This window comes from Bombus huntii, chromosome 3, assembly GCF_024542735.1.
Source record: "Bombus huntii isolate Logan2020A chromosome 3, iyBomHunt1.1, whole genome shotgun sequence".
Taxonomy (NCBI): Eukaryota; Metazoa; Arthropoda; class Insecta; order Hymenoptera; family Apidae; genus Bombus; species Bombus huntii.
In genome coordinates, this window is record NC_066240.1 from 17,048,771 (window position 1) to 17,070,279 (window position 21,509).

General features: G+C 36.5%; 1 protein-coding gene across 12 annotated transcripts in view; it reads right to left on the minus strand.

The window, feature by feature from the left end:
• The window catches only part of LOC126864106 (hemicentin-1), a 434,856-nt gene extending 419,687 nt beyond the window's left edge, over positions 1-15,169 (minus strand). For 7 of the 12 annotated variants that reach the window (XM_050615075.1, XM_050615073.1, XM_050615077.1 and 4 more), the window contains exon 1: positions 14,072-15,168. In XM_050615075.1, coding sequence (XP_050471032.1) covers positions 14,072-14,177 — 106 coding nt within the window. In that variant the 5' untranslated portion in view covers positions 14,178-15,168. Of the gene's footprint in view, positions 1-14,071 lie in introns of all 12 variants that reach the window. The other 5 variants (XM_050615070.1, XM_050615067.1, XM_050615069.1 and 2 more) reach the window with 3 other exon arrangements.
• Positions 15,170-21,509: the final 6,340 nt, after the last annotated feature.

A 21,509-nucleotide genomic window follows, 5' to 3' on the forward strand; every position in this document is an offset into this window, starting at 1 on the left:
ATTTTACGTACAGAAACGACCAAGTAATATAAGTATGACGAATCAAATGGTTCATAAGTAAATATTTGGAAGTATTCATATTTTCCAGCTTCGAAAAATACGATTCGTTTAGTTCACGGTGAATTAAAATCGTGAATAGTGCTCTGGTGAGACATGCTATCACAGCTTCAAAAAATATATTGACTTTTTTACAACAACAAACACACCAGCAAATTCCAATAGGATGACTAGTACTATTGTGTAAAAAAGCTTTTCAAAGCGGCAGCCAATAATTCACTCCAAAGTTTCTCAAAACACAGAAAAATATCGCCATTGGAACTATTAATATTCTAGAATTAAATCGCGACTGAAAAGCAGCTCTTGACAATCGGTATAAAAATTTCTTTCAATCGCGACATTCATCAGACGAAAATAAAGAAAAAATCTTCGTTTCATCGGTAGCACAATACCGATGGATTCGAGTTTATGTATAATTTTTATGAAATTTAATCGTAATTTAATCCATATCGGTAGAATTTCGTATCCTATCGAATCATTTCAGCCCTGAATCGATCTGAAAAACGCGTTTCACTCGCGCTGGACGAACGAACAACGACCGCGAGACAAAACGAACAAACACGGTGCCAACACCGCGCCTTTCTATGCTATATCTCTCCCTTTATTTTTATTTCTTCGTTGATCGAACGAAAAATTTCACCCTGATAACCGAGTTATCGGGGCTTTTTTTCGAAACGCGACCCGCACTCGTTATCTCGTTTCGCCATACCCCATCCCAGAGATAGTCGAAGGTTGATGCACGCGGTTCCGCGTTAAAAATGCGCCGTGTACCTCTATTATCGTCGCTAAGCTTCGGCCTCGCAATCTTCACGCGGTCCAACGATATTGGATTTTCGCGAATTTCCATTTGTTAGCCGCGGTCAAGCGTTTGGTTTGGTTATAGGTAAGCTGATGAACCGTTAAACCTTCATCTCCCACCACACGCAAGATTAACTACTTTCCATCTGATATTCCGACTGCGTATCTCACGAGCCCATCAATCACGCGCCTGTTAAATTAATAATTAAGCGAACTCAAACGCACAGCGGCGATCATATAATCCATTGATAAGCTGAACGATGGCTCGTCGAACCGGTTAATCCATGTATCATCGGCGTGGTAAAAGAGCGACGTGGTGGCTATGGAAAATAAATTTTTCAGGAATTCAATTTCAAATGGAAGGTTTAAAATAGAAAATTATTAATTACTGTACAGTACTTGGATTTTTTCTCTGATAGGACGAGGGAACGAGATAAATTACGGTTACACACTACGGATCATAGCTGTTAGTTAGGTTGTTGAGAAAATTTGTAACGTCAAGAGACGTTGAAAGAGAACGTATTTTTAGCGATATAGAAAGAGAACGTTTTAATGAGCGATGTATGGCGTCATTTGTTTTACCGACTCTTGCCGTTTGTAAGTTGACCGGTCTTTTCTTGAAAAACTCGAAAGGAATCGCGATCTATGCTGAAACATTCATTATAATGTAGTGAAAGTGCCGGAAGCAATGGAAAAAAGTTTTTTTTTCTAGTATTCCACTCTTTTAGATTCTTTCGAACGTAATTATGCGTTCATGAAGTAGAAAATTTTCTTTAATTAATCAACGACCAGGAAATTTTATTCTATTTTACATAATATCTTTCTGATTGAGAATATGAATGATAATGAAATGAAGTTTTTCTCTCCGTTATCGAGATTTTAATTAAAAAGATTTGTCTTTGTCAGAGGGAGAAACTTGTTTAATAATTTAAAAAAAGGTGTTCGATAAAATTTTCCTGAAAAAGCTGAGTGAAATCGCCTCTGTCAAGGGGAAAAAGGAGGAGATGAAACGAAGTTTAATCACAAGTAAAAATCGCGGACAGCGATCGGAGACGAAACTGAAACTGAAACAACCAACAGGACGCGTTAAACGAACTGTCAAAAATACAGAGTCGACGGAACTGTGTTGTCACGCTCCGTGCTGTGGTAAAACTAGAACGTGTTGCAGATCAACGTCGATCACGGCTCGAAGGTTTAACCGTTGGCAATTCCATTTTAAATTATCTGCCGGTGTCTTCCGTTAAAAGCAGATTCTAACTCGTAGAAAAATAGAGGTTGATTAAAAAATAAACCAATGGATTTGAAATAAATTTTAAATCAATTTTAAATAAAATTGATTTGAAATAAATTTTAAATCAATTTTAAGTAAAATTAGAAAGTCGAAACATTTAATTGCTACATTTTGATCCTCCTCTTCGACAATCTTTTCCGGCATACAAACGTTCGTTCGTAATGAAATCACGAAAAACATTGCATTATCGACAATTATAAGGACCAAATATTCGATCGTGGCGTTTTATTCTGGAAAATGACGCGTTTTACAGCGTATCATTAATTCTGTGCAATCGCGCGTTACGCCAGGCATCTTTAGCATAGGCGAAACGTTTATTTTTGTCGTTAGAATTTGCACGGCTCTAGCCACCGCTAGAATACGCCTATTTTAAGCGTGTTGCCTCTAGGAAAGTTTATAGAGAAATATCCCGTGATAAAACGTGCAAGGCCTACTGCTGGGGGAATCTAATTAAGGTGACTCAATTACAAACTAGAAACAAAGTGACTTTATCGTAAATCTCTCAAAAAACATTGCAACTTCTAATTTACATCGTATTTTCCTCTTCTTTGTCATTGTACTATCTCTTTCTTTCTTGTTCTTCCTTTCTTCCCCTCTTCTTTTCTATAGTTAGTTTATATAGAATAATATAGAATAAATTCATCGAAATCGTCGAATTGATATCATTGGAACCGATGTCTATCATTGTCATTAATTACTCTAATTTGTACTTTATCCGATAGAAAGTTTTGGGAATATTCTCTCAGTTAGCTATCGCGAAATAATATAATCTCAGACTTTTTGCTTCAACGCTGGTGGTTTTCAAGTTTCTGTTAAATCAACCGCAATCACGACGTTTTAATTTGAATTTCTATTTATTATTCCAAGCTGCGCGTTGATAAAATTGCCTCGTCTCGATCTACGAGATCCTATCTTTAATTTCCAGAATGTTATCTTTATTTCAAACACAATTGATCGAAGATCGTTCGCCGATAGAAAATGTTCCACTGAAACCTATCATAAATCTATAATAAACAATTTCACAGGTGAGATGACGAAAATTGAATAAATTAGGATTACGTTCTGGAAAATATTTCTCTTTCCACCGCACTGTACAAATTCGAAAAGAGGCAATTACTCGCAATCAGAGGAAGAACACTATGAAAATACAAATAACCAAGACAAGGAATTCGCGAACATAATTAACGATATCCCGGTATAATTACTATTTTCAAACGGATCAATTCGTATTAATTGCCGTGATCGATTATCGATATTCTCTTCGATAGAACGGTTTATATCCACGTGAAAGCGTGGCTTCTGGACGAAATCGTCACTTTTTAATGGTTTTTATTTAGCTTACCTTTTTGTCTGTCTGTCTGTCTGTCTGGGTGGAATTTTGTAAGCGAAGCTTTCCAACAACAAAAATACAATATAATTTTCAAAAAATTGACAACTTTTTTTTAATGGGTTTTATTTAGCTTATTTTTCTGCTTGTCTGGCTAGATAGGATTTTGTAAGCGAAATTTTACTCAATTTGCGAACGGATAGAAAGCTGACATTTTACAAACTAAAAGGTAAGAAATTAAATATATAAATTGAAACAATTAAAAGGAGGTGATTTTTATTTAAAAATATACTAAAAAGAAGAGAATAATTTTTAAATAATCAGGTATCGTTCCAATAAATATTTCTCTATTTTTATCTCGTTATCGTTAGAAGATTACCTTTTTTGATTTATTACAAATTTCTTTATCCAAAATGTTTATTCAAGAAAACGCAAGAGTTATTGACCGAATGGAGGATACATCGTTAAATTAATACAACGAATCACGTTTTTATTTTTATTAATATGAGTTCAACAACTGAATAATGTCTTATTATATGATTATCGCGTATGCTCGACATATACAGTTTCCCTGTTATTATTTCTTTCGTTTACTTAATGATACCTGACTGAGAAAATTATTTTCTATTTTTAGTCAATTTGTAAATAAAAACTATTCCTTTTTAATTTTTTAATTTACGTACTTTACTCCTGTTAGAACATGATTTCAAGAAACAATAGTTTACGAATTCTTCCTATTTTCACTCGCCTCAGGCATCAAGCCGTGCACACTGTATACGCGTGCTCGCTCAACCGTCGATTAGTGTTAAATGCATTCGCAGAGGGATTAAACGATTTCAGCTTTCCGAATAATTTTCTTTTTCTGTAAAAACACATTTTCTGTTTGACGAGCCATTTGAGCTTTCAATTGACTTTCTCGTCGATTCGCTTCCGATGATTTTTGAAATTTTTGGAACAACTTTTTTCCCGTTGTTTCAACAAAGCCATGCGTAACGGTCGGGTACATTAATCTTACTTTTAGAAATCCACTCGCCCATCTGTCCATGTTTTTCGTTAGAATTGCCGAGAAACATAGCGTGGAATTGGCTATCAGAAAATGGAACACAGTGTAATTAATTATGTTAAATAATTGTTATGTTGGGATCGTTTATTTTAGAAAGCAGAATCTACAAATCGAGAGCAGTAGAACGATGGGTTATTCAAATTCTATTTACGTTAAAATATCGAGCTTCGTAATGCGAATTGATGTTACGTTGCAATTAAAAGTACTAATTTTGTAATTACGATATACGGAATAACATTGTCCCGTAATCGTTTTCAGGGCTTGTCGTTAATTAATGCTAATTGTGATGTAATGGTAAATAGTGTATAAAATTACGTCCCAATTTGCAATTAACAAATTTTTTAAATGCTCTAATTCAACAGTTTACTTTCTCTATAAGCTTCCTGTTGTAAATTCCAAAAATTATTATCTATAAATGCAAATGTTCAGGAAGTCAACAATTTACCATCTATAGATTTAAATATTTATTTTACACAGATCGAATAATCAGATTCTATGTTTCTATGTTTATCTCGGCCAGTAATTAAGAGTTTCGGCCGGTTTCCTACGAAATTTCTAAAGATATCGAAAAGTTGGGAACAGCAGCGACAGTTTATTTGGGTCAAAGACGAAACAGAAAATTTGTGCGTGGAACTTAGAGCTTTTTTTAAGGCGCGAGCGGCTAACGGACCGCTTGAAACTCGATTTCGTGCAGCGGTTACGCGCGTCGATTCGAGTCAAGTCGTTAATCGTAAAACTGTCAAGAACTGAAAAACTCCTGTATAGCGGTCGACTGGCCAACCGTCGCAGAGTTGCTTTTCCAATATTTAAAAGTTCGCCAACTGCAACGAAAAATACATTCGCCGTGCCATCGGCTCGTTAAGGCGCGAGAATTTTCGAGTCGCGCTTTTTCGCCGTTGATCGCTGCAAATTATCTACCCGCGAAGCAATTCTCGTCGTTAAGGACGATGCTTCGAAAGAAAGTATTTTTCTTTTTTGAGCGTAGGAAAACTAATGGAATTTCGTCCCAAAAATGTAGCTTTTGTTTTTATTTTCTCTATAACCGCTAAGAAAAATGAAAGATCCCTGATTTTCGTATGCATATCGTCTATCGAAGGCTAAGTGGATTTTGCACGATGGTTTTGAAGATTTCCAGTGGAATGTTAATTTCTTCGAAGATACCGTCAAACTGTCATTTTACGAGAATACGATAATCACACGTGTGTTGTACGCGGAATTTCAACATCGCAATAATCGACAATTTGGCAGTCTCTGTAGATCCTCAGAATCGCCATGCAAAATGCGCTCGAAAGATTTCAAATTATTTGTGCGAGCAGAGACGACTAATTGACGAATATCGTTTTGCACGTTTAATTTCCAATCTTTAATGAATAAGATAGAAATAAAAAATGGGTGTTTTTTTTATTTTTCTCATAGGTTATTTAAAAACGAAAGAGACTAATTTTTGGAACATCCTGTATTGTACAGGACTATTTACACGTGATTCTTTAGTTAATTTTAACTGGTTAAAGATACTTGAATTTTTCGTGCATCTTATAGTTGCTGGAGAATGGAAACGAAATAAAGGCGCGAACTATGGAAAAGTTTAAAAGAGTATACTATGAAATTCCAATGAATGAAATTTTCTGGTTTTTTGAAGAAGTAAGTAGCTGTACAATTTTCACTTTGCAAAAGTAATTCTTTCCGCCCTGCGAACTTTTGCGTGGAAGGCAAGTAAAAAGTAGAAACGTAGGTAGAAAGTATTTATTGCTTTGAGAGAAGAATATTCATTTGATTTCTTTTCTCTTGTAATAAACGTAGCTGAGTTGCAAACTTTTTCAATTCGCCGTCTTTGTTACTTTCGTTACTTCTCAACTGTTTCAAACCAAATGGAAGCATAATTTACAATTTAAAAGAAATCTAACAACGTTAAATCAAACGATATTTTCCAGCACTTGTTTTATCATATCATATAAACTGCCCCTAATATCACGCGCACTGTGTCATATTTCATTTCGAAAAAAATGGCCATCATCGATGCGTGAATAAATCACGGATTTATTGGCATTGAACGATACAACGTATTAGTCTTGTCTTATAAAATCATTCGTAAGGGGAAAAAAAAAAAGGAAAAGATGATACATCATTTGTCACGCTGAAGAAACAAGGAACTAAGTCGCGATAGAGAAACGAGCAATCCATTTACTCGTGGTCGATGTTTATTTTTTCAAGTTTCATGCATAAGAAGGGGATACGTGAATGCGAATTAATGAATGTGTATAAAGAGAAGAAAAAGGTTGATCCGCTTAACTGCCGCGATATTCTCATTCATATCAAAACGAGCTTAACTTTAAAATAGTTGTCTTTCACGTAGCAAAAACAAACAACGGGCTACGAGTAAACGTTTTCCTACAAGTTTCTGTCCTGCAAACGACGAGAGCTGCGCCATTACGAGATTAAAATTCCTCGACCTCTTAATTCACCAAAAGTTTATGCACGAATTTGCTTGAATTTTCCTGGCACAACTGTCACCTTTGAATTTCACATCATTTCCTTCATTCTGTTTCGCAAGTTTCATTTTTCTCTCTTCTTTTCTACTGCCCCTGTTTCCATTTGTCGAGTTTAAGCTCGACATTGTTACAAAAATTTATCGACTACGCTCGATGAAACGTATCTTGGCTCGTAAAAGTATTCGAACGCTCTTGCAATTAGGGTGATTAACCCTTTGAACGAACGACTCTTTTGAGGAAAGGCAAATGGAATTATTTCACGGTGCCCGATGAGAATCGTGAATCTACGACTTTTTGTTTGAAATGAACTATTAGTCCGTTTGTAAGGTATAAAATTATATTAAAAGTCAAAGCGGTAAATGCTGTGATATCTCTGAGCTGAAAGTCGATAACTAAAGCGCTACCTTTGATTGTTGGAATTTTTTCCTATCTTCTGATTCCAATATTAAAATTTTTGATAATTTGTTACTACTTTTCTGAATATTACGCTTTAGTAGTTTCATCGATGGTCTGTAATTTTTCGCAAACTTCTGTTTTACCTTTCAAGTCGTAACATTATGAAACTGCAATTATCTGCACCTACTATAGAACTTTCCTAGTAATTAACACTTTAATTAATAATGGAGAATATCGATCAATAGCTCAACTTTTATATACGTTATCTGTAGATAAATGCCAGTTGGTATCCTACGTGAAACAATAATGTTTTAATACTTATATAAATATTAAAAGTACTTTAACTTTTGCAAAAAGTACACAAATGTAATATTTTTAAAAATATTTGGTGTTCTACTCAATATTTGCAGTTTACGAATCATTTTGTATTTAACAAAGAGTGCTATTGATAAAGTGTTAATGTAACTAGAAAAATATATATACAAATGATTCCTTCCATCAACCTTCACCGAATTAAATTTTATTTAACCGTCTCGATACTTTTTACGACAGAGCATTGCTAAATGTAGTGTAAAATAAATGCGAGAGTAAAAAATCAATACTAATGACATTTAAATAGAAATTCTACAGCAAGAACATCAGATTTTCCGGATCACTATTCGTCATATTACGAAGGAAAATCAAAAATCGAAAGTACTTCGGAAAAAGCAGCGCCCACACAATCAGACTGAAGCAGCTGAATCAGCCGAACCATTGTTCAAAAACTAAAGAAGAAGCTGCGTACTTCTGCTCCAAATCATGCAGCAATGGCTGCTAACTGTTCGAGAGGAGCTGTACGCCCTAAATTCTACCGTAGAATTTTACGTAGCTGCATTGCCAAGTAAATCTCCTTATACAAAAATACAATACGCTATAATACCCAAAATAATCCGAAGCATGAATTTCACATTGCTAATCGTCCTAAACGACGTTAGTTCGTAAGAAACGATAGAGTCGTTTTTAACACATTCAGTCTGATGAATTTCGAGCGAATAATTACCGAATTGCGAATGTTCAACTTCACGTTTCTATAAACATAACTAAAAAGATGGGGAAGCGATCAGTTAGAGATTCGTTTCACTCGCTAAATATCATAATGGCACGATATTATACTTTTGATATTTTATTTATATATTTTTCAATACCACGTGCATTCTTTCGATTTCTCAGGAATACATAAAAAGCCGCAATTTTATTACCTTCAACCTATTTCCCATGAACGCAAGAAACATTGTATAAAGCAATACAGTCATCAATTCTCTCGGAACATTTGTCATTTCAACGCATAAAGGCGCGTGGGAAGCTTTCAGCTTGAAAATAAAAACATTTCCTCGGACATGAAGTTAGTTGGCATCGCGAATGGAGTTGAAATTGCGGCAAGAATTCGACCAGCCCGGCGCAGCGGAACAATATTTGCATACAGTCGCCGGATATAAGAAAACGAGCGCGAAATCGAAACGAGGAAAGAATAAAGTTTCTCTGTTTGTGTATCCCGCGAGGGCATTGCGAGAAATTTATGGGGTGCACGTTGCCGTTGCGAAGATAGGCAACGCCACCGTGAATACTCGCCGCGTTTATTATCGAGTTCGCGACCGCGTGAGAAATTCCGGGATATCCTCTATAGCGACTGCTAAGAAGTTAATGAACTTTGAAGAATTTCACTCTTCTAGCGCGAGCCTTTGCCTCTGGTTACGCAGAAATCATCAGATTTGTTCACGCCAACATATTCGAATTATCTTTACACAGCACAGAACTATGCTGTGTGAGATATTTCGTTGGAATTAATTAACGCCATCGAAACGATGGTAACCAAAGTAACCCTCGACCATGCTTGTTTTTTCCAGAAAAGCAAAAGAACACTCTATCTACTTTAATTTCTGTTCTAAACGTTTCAATGCTCCGAGCAAAATATTTATCACGTTACATAATTCCTCCGAGTGTATCCGTAATTACATGATAAAATAATTATATCTAATTAAATCATGAGGTTCGGATCGTGAATTTCATAGTAAAACCTTTTATCGAACAGTTTATTTTCATTCGAAGATATATCGACCTATGCATGGATCATGTTCTATAACATCGACTCGATTGATTGCTATAACGCACTATTATCTAACGAATCGAAAAATTCAATAGGAGACGTTTTTATCACGAACATTTACAGCAATATAAAATTCCTGAAAGTCCTCGCTTAAAATACAAGTCGATGCAAATACGCTCTTTGACCTGACTTCCAGATTATAAGACACGGGCCTCCTAGGAAGCTTTCGCTTGCTTTACTTCTGTCTGGTAGTATGCCCAGGATGAAACGCAACCTTTCTTTCTCCTTCCTACCTTATAAACCATCTTTTTTCTCCTCTATTTCATCGTTACAGTTTTCAATAATAATTTATAAGTTATAAGTTTGACATATGTATGTGTAATTCTCAAAAATATGCGATTTTTTCAATGTCGATGTGAGTAAGGTCTTAAAACTAAAGGAATTTAATATCAAAAAATTGCGAAGTATATTAACTTCGTGCTGGTTTCATATCCTGCGTCACATATTTTATCTGGATATCAAGTCGAAGAATACTCACTGTCAAGTCAATGAAAACATTGCTCCGCATAGCAGAGAGAACGTATCTAATATTATGGGTAATAAATTATTGTTCATGTGTTCGAACGACGTGACAGTGAATTATTCGCAAAAATTATTGAAATATCCATGAAAAATTTCTGCAACGATAATTCATGCAAGGGAATGTTTCGACGAAAATAAATCCTTGTATTCTCTTGCTGTTACCTATATGAATTTATTAAATTACCATACTTATCGTTGCTCTGACCCGAACATTATTTACATCGTAGCGTAAATACGTGAAGAGCTTTCTTTTTTTAAACACGCCAGCGCTGCTAAATCCTCGGAAACTACGCTCCCCTCACTTGTTTATTCGGATGATTTTTAGTTAATATTCTGTACGAATTTTTTCTTTCACATTTTTGCTTGCGGAATTAATATGATTAATATCAAATATAAAAATATCGCGCAGTGATACAACTTTCACGTAAATTTTAGTTTTTGTAACAAGGATATTTCCAAAAATATTACTTTGATTTAACGTATGATATTATTCAATTTGAAGGAGAGGTTTGTCACAGAATTATCAAATATAAATTTAAATATTTCTCACACATACTGTGACTCGTGAAACACTCATGAAACACTCGCCATACGAAACTTTCAGATGTATATTACATGTATACACAAAACATTTTTAAATTGCATTAGCCACGGTGTACATTCATTTGCAAGGATAAAATATGACTGCACATTTTCAGATTTATTTCAAACTTTATCTATACAATTATGATAAATGAGTTTCCTTATGGTGTTAACGAAATTTCAAAAAATTTCACACATAATACACGTATAATACACATAATACACGTATTCGTAAAAGGATTTGAATACTTTCGTCAATGATTACACTGTACATCCGCTATATCTCTTCTTAATTAAACTAATTGCTTGTACTATACTGGGTGTTAAAAAAAAGGACCCAAGGGTTTAAGCAACTTTCGTACCCATTCATCAAGAGGAACAAAAAATACCCAATCTTGGAAAATCAGTCCTTTCGTAGAATCGATATTTATCATTTACGAACACTCGACGTCGTAAATGAGTTTCTTTTTTGAACGTAAACAAAGAGAATGATTCAAGGTTGTCGATACAAAATTCTTACTGGCACCAAAGTAAAGCGACATCAAGAAAGTAAAAATCTTGCGCGTTATACTAAATGTTCGATATGTTTCCCTTGCGTCGCAATGAAAAACTCATATCTATTTATCATAGTCATAACGTAGTCCTGAATCAATCTCTTTGTTTACTTTCAACGAAGAAACTTATTCGCTACATCGACTGTTCGTAAATGATAAAAATCGATTTTACGTCGAAAGGATTGATTGCAGGACCTATACCGATTGGACATTTTTCCTCCTCTTGGCGAATACTATAAGCCCTTAAAGTCTCCGACCCTGTATACCATAATCAAATTTTAGAGAGACGAAACGGAAAACAAATACTGGAACTGCTGACGCTTGAACTGAAACGCTTCGTTAAAAAGTTATAACGAAAGTACGAAATGACAATGGACTGACGTTTCGTCTATACAACATAAGAACACATTACCGATATCTATCTGATACGTTTACACAAACTGCAATGTTTACTCACCGAGGTCAAGTAGCCCGGCGATGGTTAAATGACCATTACCCTCAACGATGAGGTCGAGGAGGATCGCTTTCTTGACCCTCGAGATCATCAGATATCACGTCAATGGATTATTATTTTGTGCGAAACTGTGAAGGAGAAAATTTATCGAACAAAAATGAATACACGTTGGATGTTAATGCAAAGATTCGAGACCTATTTGACACAATTTGCTGTTGCAAAACCGGGACACACTGTATATTTTTTAATCCAGGAATTACGAAAAGCAGTTGTGAAATGTTTGCAATTACTCTATTTGTGGCACATGGAAATGTGAAAACGTCGCTTGGAAACGGCTCTTGGAAACGTTAAAACACTCTATAAAACAGCAGGTTCTTTTCTGCGTAACCAACCCCGTGGAAAACTAGAAAAATCGAGCAATAATGGTCAACGTTGAACAAGTTGAAAATAAACCCCTACGGGCTATTAATTGGTATCAAAAAAAAAAAAAAAAACGAAAGGTAAAAAAACTCTCAGTTCCCTGTCGTTAATCATAGCCGTGGAAAAAAGTTACAATTAGAACTATGACCAGGAAAAATTAAATAATATCAAATAAAACGATGCGTTGATTAATTTACACACAAAAGGGGCGATATAATCGTCAACGTGGAAAAATCATGGATGAAGAAAATTTTGGAAAAATATGGTGTTTCAAAAAATAGAGAGAATTCAAATGTGACAACTCGGTAGAAACAGAGGGTTCGTACGAAATTAACTGGTAGGTTTGTTTTTTCGAGACGAACTACGAACAGATATGACAAATGTGGAAAAATCTACTCTAAAACGACCTGAAACAATCCATCAGAGGCTCATTATACGAGCTCGAAATTGTGATCGAGCTGGGTTTCTGTCTCGCTCGAAGATTCTATGTCTATAAATATGCACCGTGCTTAAATTCGCCAGAATATCACATACTTGTCTCGTGTTATATAAGCAACGAATTAAAATTTTTATACAGTCGTTCACGTTTTATTATGACAATAATTTCTATATAACGCTTGACGAGTTCTTCCTCTGTTCAGTCGCTCGATGACGGAGGCGATACCTCCAAGCAAGTTTTACAGACGGAGCATCAATACTGTGCTCTGTGAATCTAATCCTGTGGATGCCAAGAATTTCCATTTCTACTAATTGTAACCAGTAAAATTAATTAATTAATCTTCGAAAAGAGAAAAGACTGTAAATTGTAACAAATTTGTCCGTACAGTAGCTTTAACGAATATCGCGTTATCAATGTTACTATAACAGAGCCAGATCAAGAAATCTTTCCATTTCGATAGAAAATATCTTAAATTAGAAAATTTATAGACAAAAGAAATAGTCTACTAAATATATAACGGAACGGGACAAAATTTCCGCACGTTCCGATAACTAATAGTCATCTTTACTTCTGCTTCAACTATTTATAACTATCGTATTCGTTATCCGAAAGTATTTGAATCGATACGATCGCTTGCATTGGCATAGTATTATAAACATTACTACGTATTGAATCACGTCTCGTTTCCATTTCTGTGATTCTGTATTTACAATAAAAATATTCGCATTAGTAGCACTTATGATTAAACAAATAAACCCAAAAGACACGATATTTATTTACTGAACGATCCACAATAAAATATAACGTTGTTATCTACATATATCTATACGTATACACCTCGTATCGCCTTAATTACGCAAAACATTCCACGATCCAACGTTACAAGCTACTCAACCCATTAACCCGGATCACCAATTGAAATTACACTTCGTGTCGCAGCCAATATTTCCCGGAGCGTCGTGTTTCTCGAGCAACAAACAATCGGGAGGGTTTGTTTATCGTTCGGGTCCAAGTAACTTGGTGACTCTGTCTCGGTTACAACCAGGGCGAGTTCCATGAATTTCGTAAAACACGTTCGTAGGGCGCGTGACACGATCGAACTTCGCTACCCGTTCTCGTTATACGGAAAGCAGAGCCGTACATTTTTTGTCCGCGCAATGCTGGTTGGGAAACTCTCAAAAACTTCCCACTCGGTTTTCACGCGTTTTCCGCTCGTAAATTCCTGCGCGTATCGCGGCCCATTTGTACACAGGCGCATTCCTGCCCTTTCTCTCGCCCCGTTTTCCTACGTACCAACGTTCTCTCTCGTCTCTCTTTCTCTTCTCCGATAACCTCTAAATATCTCCTCGAGAACGTGTAACTTTTTTCGAGTTCACGCACGAACCGTTTCCACGATCCTTCGACCTATCGTACATCGCGAATTCTCGTCGTATCGCGCGAGATAATTCTTCCCATTTTGCCTTTCCTTTCACGATTTCTTTTCGTGCTGGGCTATCCAAAACTACCGACGAAGAAAATGAAACAACGATAACTCACCTTTAACGCCTTGAGGAAGTTGAACAGAGCCGAGGAGCAGCAGCAGAATCGTCGCGATCATGTCCCAGCCGGTAATCCTGCAAAGTAAATCCAGTCCACAGCCCATCCTGAGAAATCAACAAGCCACGGCGAACGAAAAGGCGACTCAATAATTCACGCACCACATTCGTCAGGTCACTGTACCGTGATCTATCTTCTAGCTTGCCCGACCTTCACTCACGGCCAACACACAACTCACTGGCCAACAACGGACGGCCAATAATTCCCAAACAACAGGTCGTGCTCCGTACAGTTGCACACCAGAAATTTCAACCGGAATGGAGTTCTACGGTAACGTAGACTGTTCGTGATGTTTCAAATGAGCTCGAGAGCACCTGCAATCGTCGCCTCCAAGATACTCCCACGAATATCGATCTTTTTCGCGAAACATCCGATTCTCTGGATCCAGATGCAACGCACGCCCGTCAGATCACACTAAATTCATCGTTAGTCACGTATATGGCAAGGTATAGGTATATTCGACCGAACCAGATCCGAAGGAAGACTCTGTTCTGGTATAAACGAGATCCGTCGGGTTGCTAGAAACGTGTCAGCGGAGCGCGACAGGAGAGACGACACGGAGCACGTGCACGCTCGATAAACGGCGGGCTACTATGCAGCCAGCCACGGCGACTGGATGGGAAAGAACGAGAGAAACGACGGAAGAGACGGGGGCAGAGAGAGAGAGAGATAGAGGGAGAGAGAGTTGGGTCCAGGGCGTCGACAAGCTGCTGCTGCTACTGGAAAGGGTTTGGTATCCCTCAATGAAGTGGATATCGCGCGCGATCTGCGTTAAGGACGAAGACGATCTTTGGAGAACGATGATCGGTCGAGCCGAGCGCTGGTCGAGTGTTAAAAATCGCGTGATACCGCGTCAAACGTGTACCACGAGTGTTACGCGTTTGTCGTTTAAACGAGAGAGAAATTCGCGATGAACGACCGACTGATAGAGACAGAGAGGGAGGCCGCGACCGACTGACAGGCCGGGAGACGCGATGGCACGATGCGATACGACCGATTCGTACGCTCACCCGAAACTAAGCGGTTCGTAGCGGACGGCGCGCACCTGTCGTTCCGCTGGTCGCTGCGCATGTCCCTACGAAGGAAGCCGACTGCCTGCCACGGCTGCTCTCGTATATCCGTCCGGGATGGCTCGCAGGTGGGAGAAGCATGCCGTGTACTCATCGTGCACCACTGTCCAAAGGTGGTGGCAACGTCCTGCGATCTCGAATTAAGATTTTTTCATTGTAAACCTTGTCATTGTCATCTTGCAGAATGATTTATCGAACGTTATTCGTTTGGGTAATTTTTAATACTTTCGATTATTTAATTCGTTTCGTCGTATTGCGCATATGGCATGTTTGATGATTTATTGCGTACGATTGGAAAAACTGCTTGAGAAATGCTGTTTTTAGTTGGACGTTAAATGTATTTCTCATTACACGTATTGAGTTGCAATCTGACATTGTTCGATAGGAAGAGTATGGATTTCTAAGAAGAGGACAAGAACTTTCTATGGGAAACAGATAAATAATTTCTTTTATTACGCTGTATGTATATCGTGTGTTTGATATTCGATTGTTTCGATCGATTATATGATGTATAGGATATTATCGTATACGTATTAAAATATTATTAAAACAAAGATACTTTTGGTCTAGAGAAAATTTTCCTCTTTGCGATAAATATACCTATAAATATTGGAAATTATTTTCAATGATATTTCAAATATTCTTTGATAATCGGAATATTTTCGAAAAATGTATCGCATCGTACGGATTAAAGATAATAGAATATTTGGATTATACCTGTATCGAAAATTCACAACACGTAATACTCAACTGAACCATATAATCTAGCAATGAACCAATAACCTATTAATTCTCATTGTCAGATGGCCTTGACCAACCGTAACGCCCCATTATATTTCGCAACCTGTTTGTCAGAGATTTGGGGGAGCCAGGTATTATTAGTGTTGTTACCCTATCGTAGCTGAACATATGTTTCCTTTGGCGTCACGCTATGTGACTTGGCATCTTATGGGAACGCCTGGGAGACGCCACGTTTTCATAACACCTTAAATTACCTAGATTCAGAGAACGAAAAATAACTTGCAAAACTTTTTTATTCGCACTGAATTAGTTATAGAAAAATATAAAACGATAGAACTATGTTGAAAATGATTATCACATCTGTCAGAAATATATTTCGAATTATATCGAACACAAATAGAACTCATTTGCTGTACGGATTAATTCTTATCAATTTTCTAAATAATAACAAACAATCAAAAACAACGATCGATTCTTAACAACAATAGTACCGTACTCTCGAGATTAATGCATTTATCGGATATTCTTTTTTTCTCTCGTTGTATTTTTCTTTTATTATAAATCTGTATCTTTATTTCAGGGGATTGTGTTTACCAACTAATGATAGTTTTATCAATTTTTGTCGGAATGACAAACTCAACGGCATAGTAATCGTCTTAGTATAATAGTATTGTTTAGAATATAATTGTAAGATAGTAATTGAATGACGCGCCATATACGCAATTCATGTTCAATCTGTTAATATACAAACGAACCTATCTTCGTTCTAGAAATCGGAAAAATGTACTCTTTACTTCTGCGCTTTACTTGTTTACGACGGTTGGTCAGTTAGACGGAGTTGATCTAATTAATGACTACCTTTGTTTCCAATCAAGCAAACTAACTGTACAGAATTTTCCGGTTGCACGATGCCCTCGCTAATTACCGAGTCGCTGCTTATTATAAGAACACCTAATTGGGCCAGACAAAGGGGATAATGCATGTAACGTCAAATTAAAAATTTCCACGAGCCCAGTGCACGATAGAGCAACGAAGCTTCTGGTTTTTCACAAATGAGTCTCGACGCACGAAAATGCCTCGTCCTTTCGTTCCTCACGTGCCACGTTGCGTGGTTTTACAAATATTTCCCTCTGTTTCTCTTTTTCTATTGTCCCTTTCTTTTTTCTTTTTCACCTGGTCACGAACGTTGATCTTCGACCGGTGATTTTATCAGAATTCCACGAACCGACGATTCTTTTGCTCGGATCTATTCAACAGGAGATGAAGTTATCAACGTGATGAAATGTAAATTCTGGGAAATGGAAAGAAAATACCAGGCAACTGTGATTAGCCCAGCTTCCTGTCGCTATTCTGAAAACCATGAACGACATAAATTCCCAGTATTTATTGTAAATATTCAGTCGATGATTGTTACGTTATTGACCTTCCCAATTTTTAGTTTGTTTTCTCCTTTTTTTTTGTTTGGTTTTAATACGCAAATATATGTAGGTAAAAAATTACTATTTTATTTCAATTGACAGAAATATGTACCTATTGTCAGTTTGCAAAACTTTAATGCAACTCAAGGATGCCTATCTTTTAACTTAAATACGATTTCGTTAAGAATTGCTTAGAATGGAATTTTCTTTGAAACTTAAGTGTATCGTACTCTGTATAATTTAAACAATTTAAAGGGGTAAGCTTAGATAACCTTTTTGCTTAGCTTAGGTAACCTTTTTTGTTTCCGATGTAATATATATGTATGTACTTATGAAAGTAAGTAACTTGTTTCTTGACTTGAGTACTTACGTAACGATATTAAGAAATTTAGCAAAAACTAGAGTTGTGATAAAAATTCAATCAAGATAAAAAAATTATTTGACTCCCTGAAAGGCTCGTTTGTACGACATGTATAATATATTTTATATTTACCTCCCATTAAAAAAAAAACGAAAAGAACTTTCCGAACAACCTAATACGTTGCCGGTCATAAGTAACCGTTGCAATTATTACGAAAACTAACAAATTGTACGTTATTTAGTATTGTAAGCTATAAGGCACATATGATACGAACAATTAACGAATTTATAATAGAATAGCTAAAAAATAAGAACAGTGCAAATCATGCAATTTAGGTTGGCATCGCTATGTATCTAAATATTCATGGCTGTAATATACGTAAGAATATTTGACTGCTCTAACGAACTATTCCTCAAAACAGTTCGTCAAAACACGAATTCATTGCAACCGTGGCCTAACAAAAGATAGGAAACAACAGTTTACGAACCATTGTTTCGATGAACGATGAATAATAATAATGACTAAACCGCAATCTTGCGTCGGAAAACGCTACGAAAAATAATCTCGTTTTCTCTACGGTGCGGTATGGAGGAGAAGACAGAAGAAACAGTAGAAAAAGCGTGCAAAGCTCAGGGGCGAAAGAGGTATTCCGGAGCTCCTGGGTCGGTCTGTTTTATGAAACTAAATGTACAGCGCAACGTGTATTTTTCTTTCATTGTAAACGTCAGAAAATCGTTGACCCAACCCCGCACGCTCTCGCCTGACGAAAAATAAGAAAAAGAACGAATACGCTTTCGCCGCGTGGTTACGGTTTTCCACCGGATCGGGATGTTCGTAACTTCGCGTTACGGCGGTTCTTTCGGTTTCTTGGATTCTAGTTGCCTCCTGGAAGAAAATGGAATATCCAGTACTTTGTACCGTAATGTCTTGTAACGTCCCATAATCTTGTGGTTTCTACAGTTAAGCTGTTAATTCGTTGAAACGCTAGGTGCGTCGTTTAGAAGTTAGATGCCTCTTTACACTATTTTTTGAAAATAAACTGGGTCACGGAAGTATTTGAACACTTACAGAAACTTTTTCTAAACGTGTCTCGAGTGTTGCGCGAGAGATTTTGTATGACACACGACGTGATGTAACTATCAAGGCCACGCGAGGTCAAATTTGAAAGAAATTAAAAAATCTATGTAACAATTGTATATTTCAAATACAATTCGCAAAATTATTTAAACAAATTATATCGTACCATACGCTAATTTTTTAATATACGAATGTAGAAATAAGAAGTAGGCAAATAACAGATTTATCTTGGAAATTATGTTATGTAAGTAGAAATGTATACTCTTTAACGACGTGGCAATAATATTTAACAAGCACGTTACATTTTTCAATATCTACCTTGCCCTTAAAATTGTTCAATTTTGTTCTACATTTGTCCAACGTCAGTGAACCTTTCGTGAATTCCGTCTGTTGGATTTAACGATCTGGTCGGTTCATCCGTCGGTGAATTCGTTGTCAGAAAATTCGTGTGCAAGCATAATGAAACGGCGAGTGGATGTTTTCAAGTGGCTGACCTTGGCCTTCTACCACGACACTTTCTTGTCATTAATGACAAACTCTCGTTGGCTCGTTATCGACGAGAATAAGGAAATTCTTAAGGTTGAAAAGAAAAGGCTAGTTTATCGATGCTGGCCTCGAGAAGGGATTGAAGTAGAAAGTAAAGCTCGATTGCGTGCAGTCGGCTTCTTTGATTGCTCCCGTTCAAAGATCGAAAAGTATAATGAGGCGATTTCTTATGGAGTCGCTGAGCTCTATCGAAGTCTTCAAATGGAAACAATAATTTTGCAACTGTGTATTTAACTTAACTTAAATTTAGCTAAATGTAAAGACACGTGAAAAAGAAATGTATGAAAAATTTGATAGAACAGAATGGTTAAAAAATGTTTAAAAGGAGGATGGTGTTAAAAGAAATTTATTTCGAAACGAATTTCGAAAGAGATCTCGTGAAAGTAATTTATTTATTTTTAGAATCGAACATTAATCGTGTACTTAGGTAATGAGATTGAGAAATTAATTTAAAAAAGGAGAAACAGATAAACGGTGAAGTTAGTTTAACTTCAGAGAAATTTCTATATTATCCATGCGATAAATGTGCAAACTCTTTCTTAAATTACCGTATCTCGCCAGGTATTTCGTTTTCTGAAGACAAAGTCGATACATTTCACACGACTATTTCCATTATCGTGGATGCCGCGAGCTATAATTCAGGTAATGCCGGTCTCATTACAGTTTCAAATGAGAAATTACGGCCAAGTTGTATCGCGTACGCGACGTACGTGTGATGTTTTACTTACAATCGAACTCCGTAAACGTTTCACCGTCGATGTGAAATTTCGTCACGTCGTGGTGCATTACATTATAATGAAAACGAAAAGCGGCCGAATATCCGAACGTTAAGTAGCTTTTATCGAGAGTTCCTGAACAAATCCTTCGGAATGTTTGTTCCTCGTTGCTCTCGAAATATAAAACAAACGTTGCCTCGCTCGAAAATGTGAAAGACGATCCTCCAGAGGCATCATTTGCCTCCCCTCGAAGCGTAAAAATACATTTGTTCATATTCCTACGAAAATTTCTCCGTGGAAAAGTAGAAGGACTTTATATTCACGCACGGAAAGCAGAAGTTTGTGCCGATGTACCGCGATTCGGTGCGAAAATGTGTCGCTTTTGCTTGATTTTGAAATGTACCGTTATTACTTGCAATTTACAAGACTTTGTAGAAATACAATTTTCGACGAATCACGAGTAATGATGTCAATTATATAGCAACTTCGTTTTGAATCTGTGCTATTTTGATCATCTTTCGATAGTTTCGAAATTTATGAGACATATATATCTAACTTTGCTATGGTTTACTATGGTCGTAGAATTTTCATGTCCAAATATCGCTCTAGCTTCGACATTCATAAATATTTACAATATTAAAAAAAAGAAAAGAAAGTAACGAAAAAAGAAATGACGCATTCTTCCACGTTGTTCTCAAATGTAAGAAATAAAAAATCCACTGATTATAAAGAAGAAGACATTCCAAATGATATAGCAGACCTAAAGAAGGATAAAACAGACTTGATAGCTTAAAATGCATATAATTGTTTCAACTATGTTTGACCTCGTTTAGTTAAATGTAACAGTTATTATTGCTATTTTCTCCGACGACGAAACAGACGAGAATTTCTTAACAACCTAATCAGCCTAAGTATTTGCGTTTACATACTTCATGGATTCTAGAATTTTCTCGCAAACTTTTCACTCAAACCTTCGATATATCCAGCGAGTATCAGAATTTACAAGTCTGCTTGGTTTCAGTTTCTACTTTTCGCGATGTAGCGTAGCCGCGTTCGGCAACGTACGTGTAAAACGGTTTGATTTATCGTAATACCAAACATTGGCATAATATCGCGTTCATCATAAATATCGATACGATTTTTAATTAAAATGGGAGCGAAGAGAATACCCGTACAATTATTCCTGCATTTCGAATTGAATCGCAACTATCGTATTAACTTTCCTTTACCTCCGTGAAGAAATTTCTACTTCTTTTCACCTTCTTTTCTCCTCCTGTACTACGCTTCGCTCATCCCCGTTCTTTCCCGTGGCGAACACAAGTGAAATACACGTGAATGCCAAATAAACTTTCCTTGGAAAAACGACGTTCCTCTATCATGGCCCGTGAGAGCGGCTAGGTCGTTTACATTGGCTTACCAGAGGCAATAGAGTATTATTCCGTCCCAGTC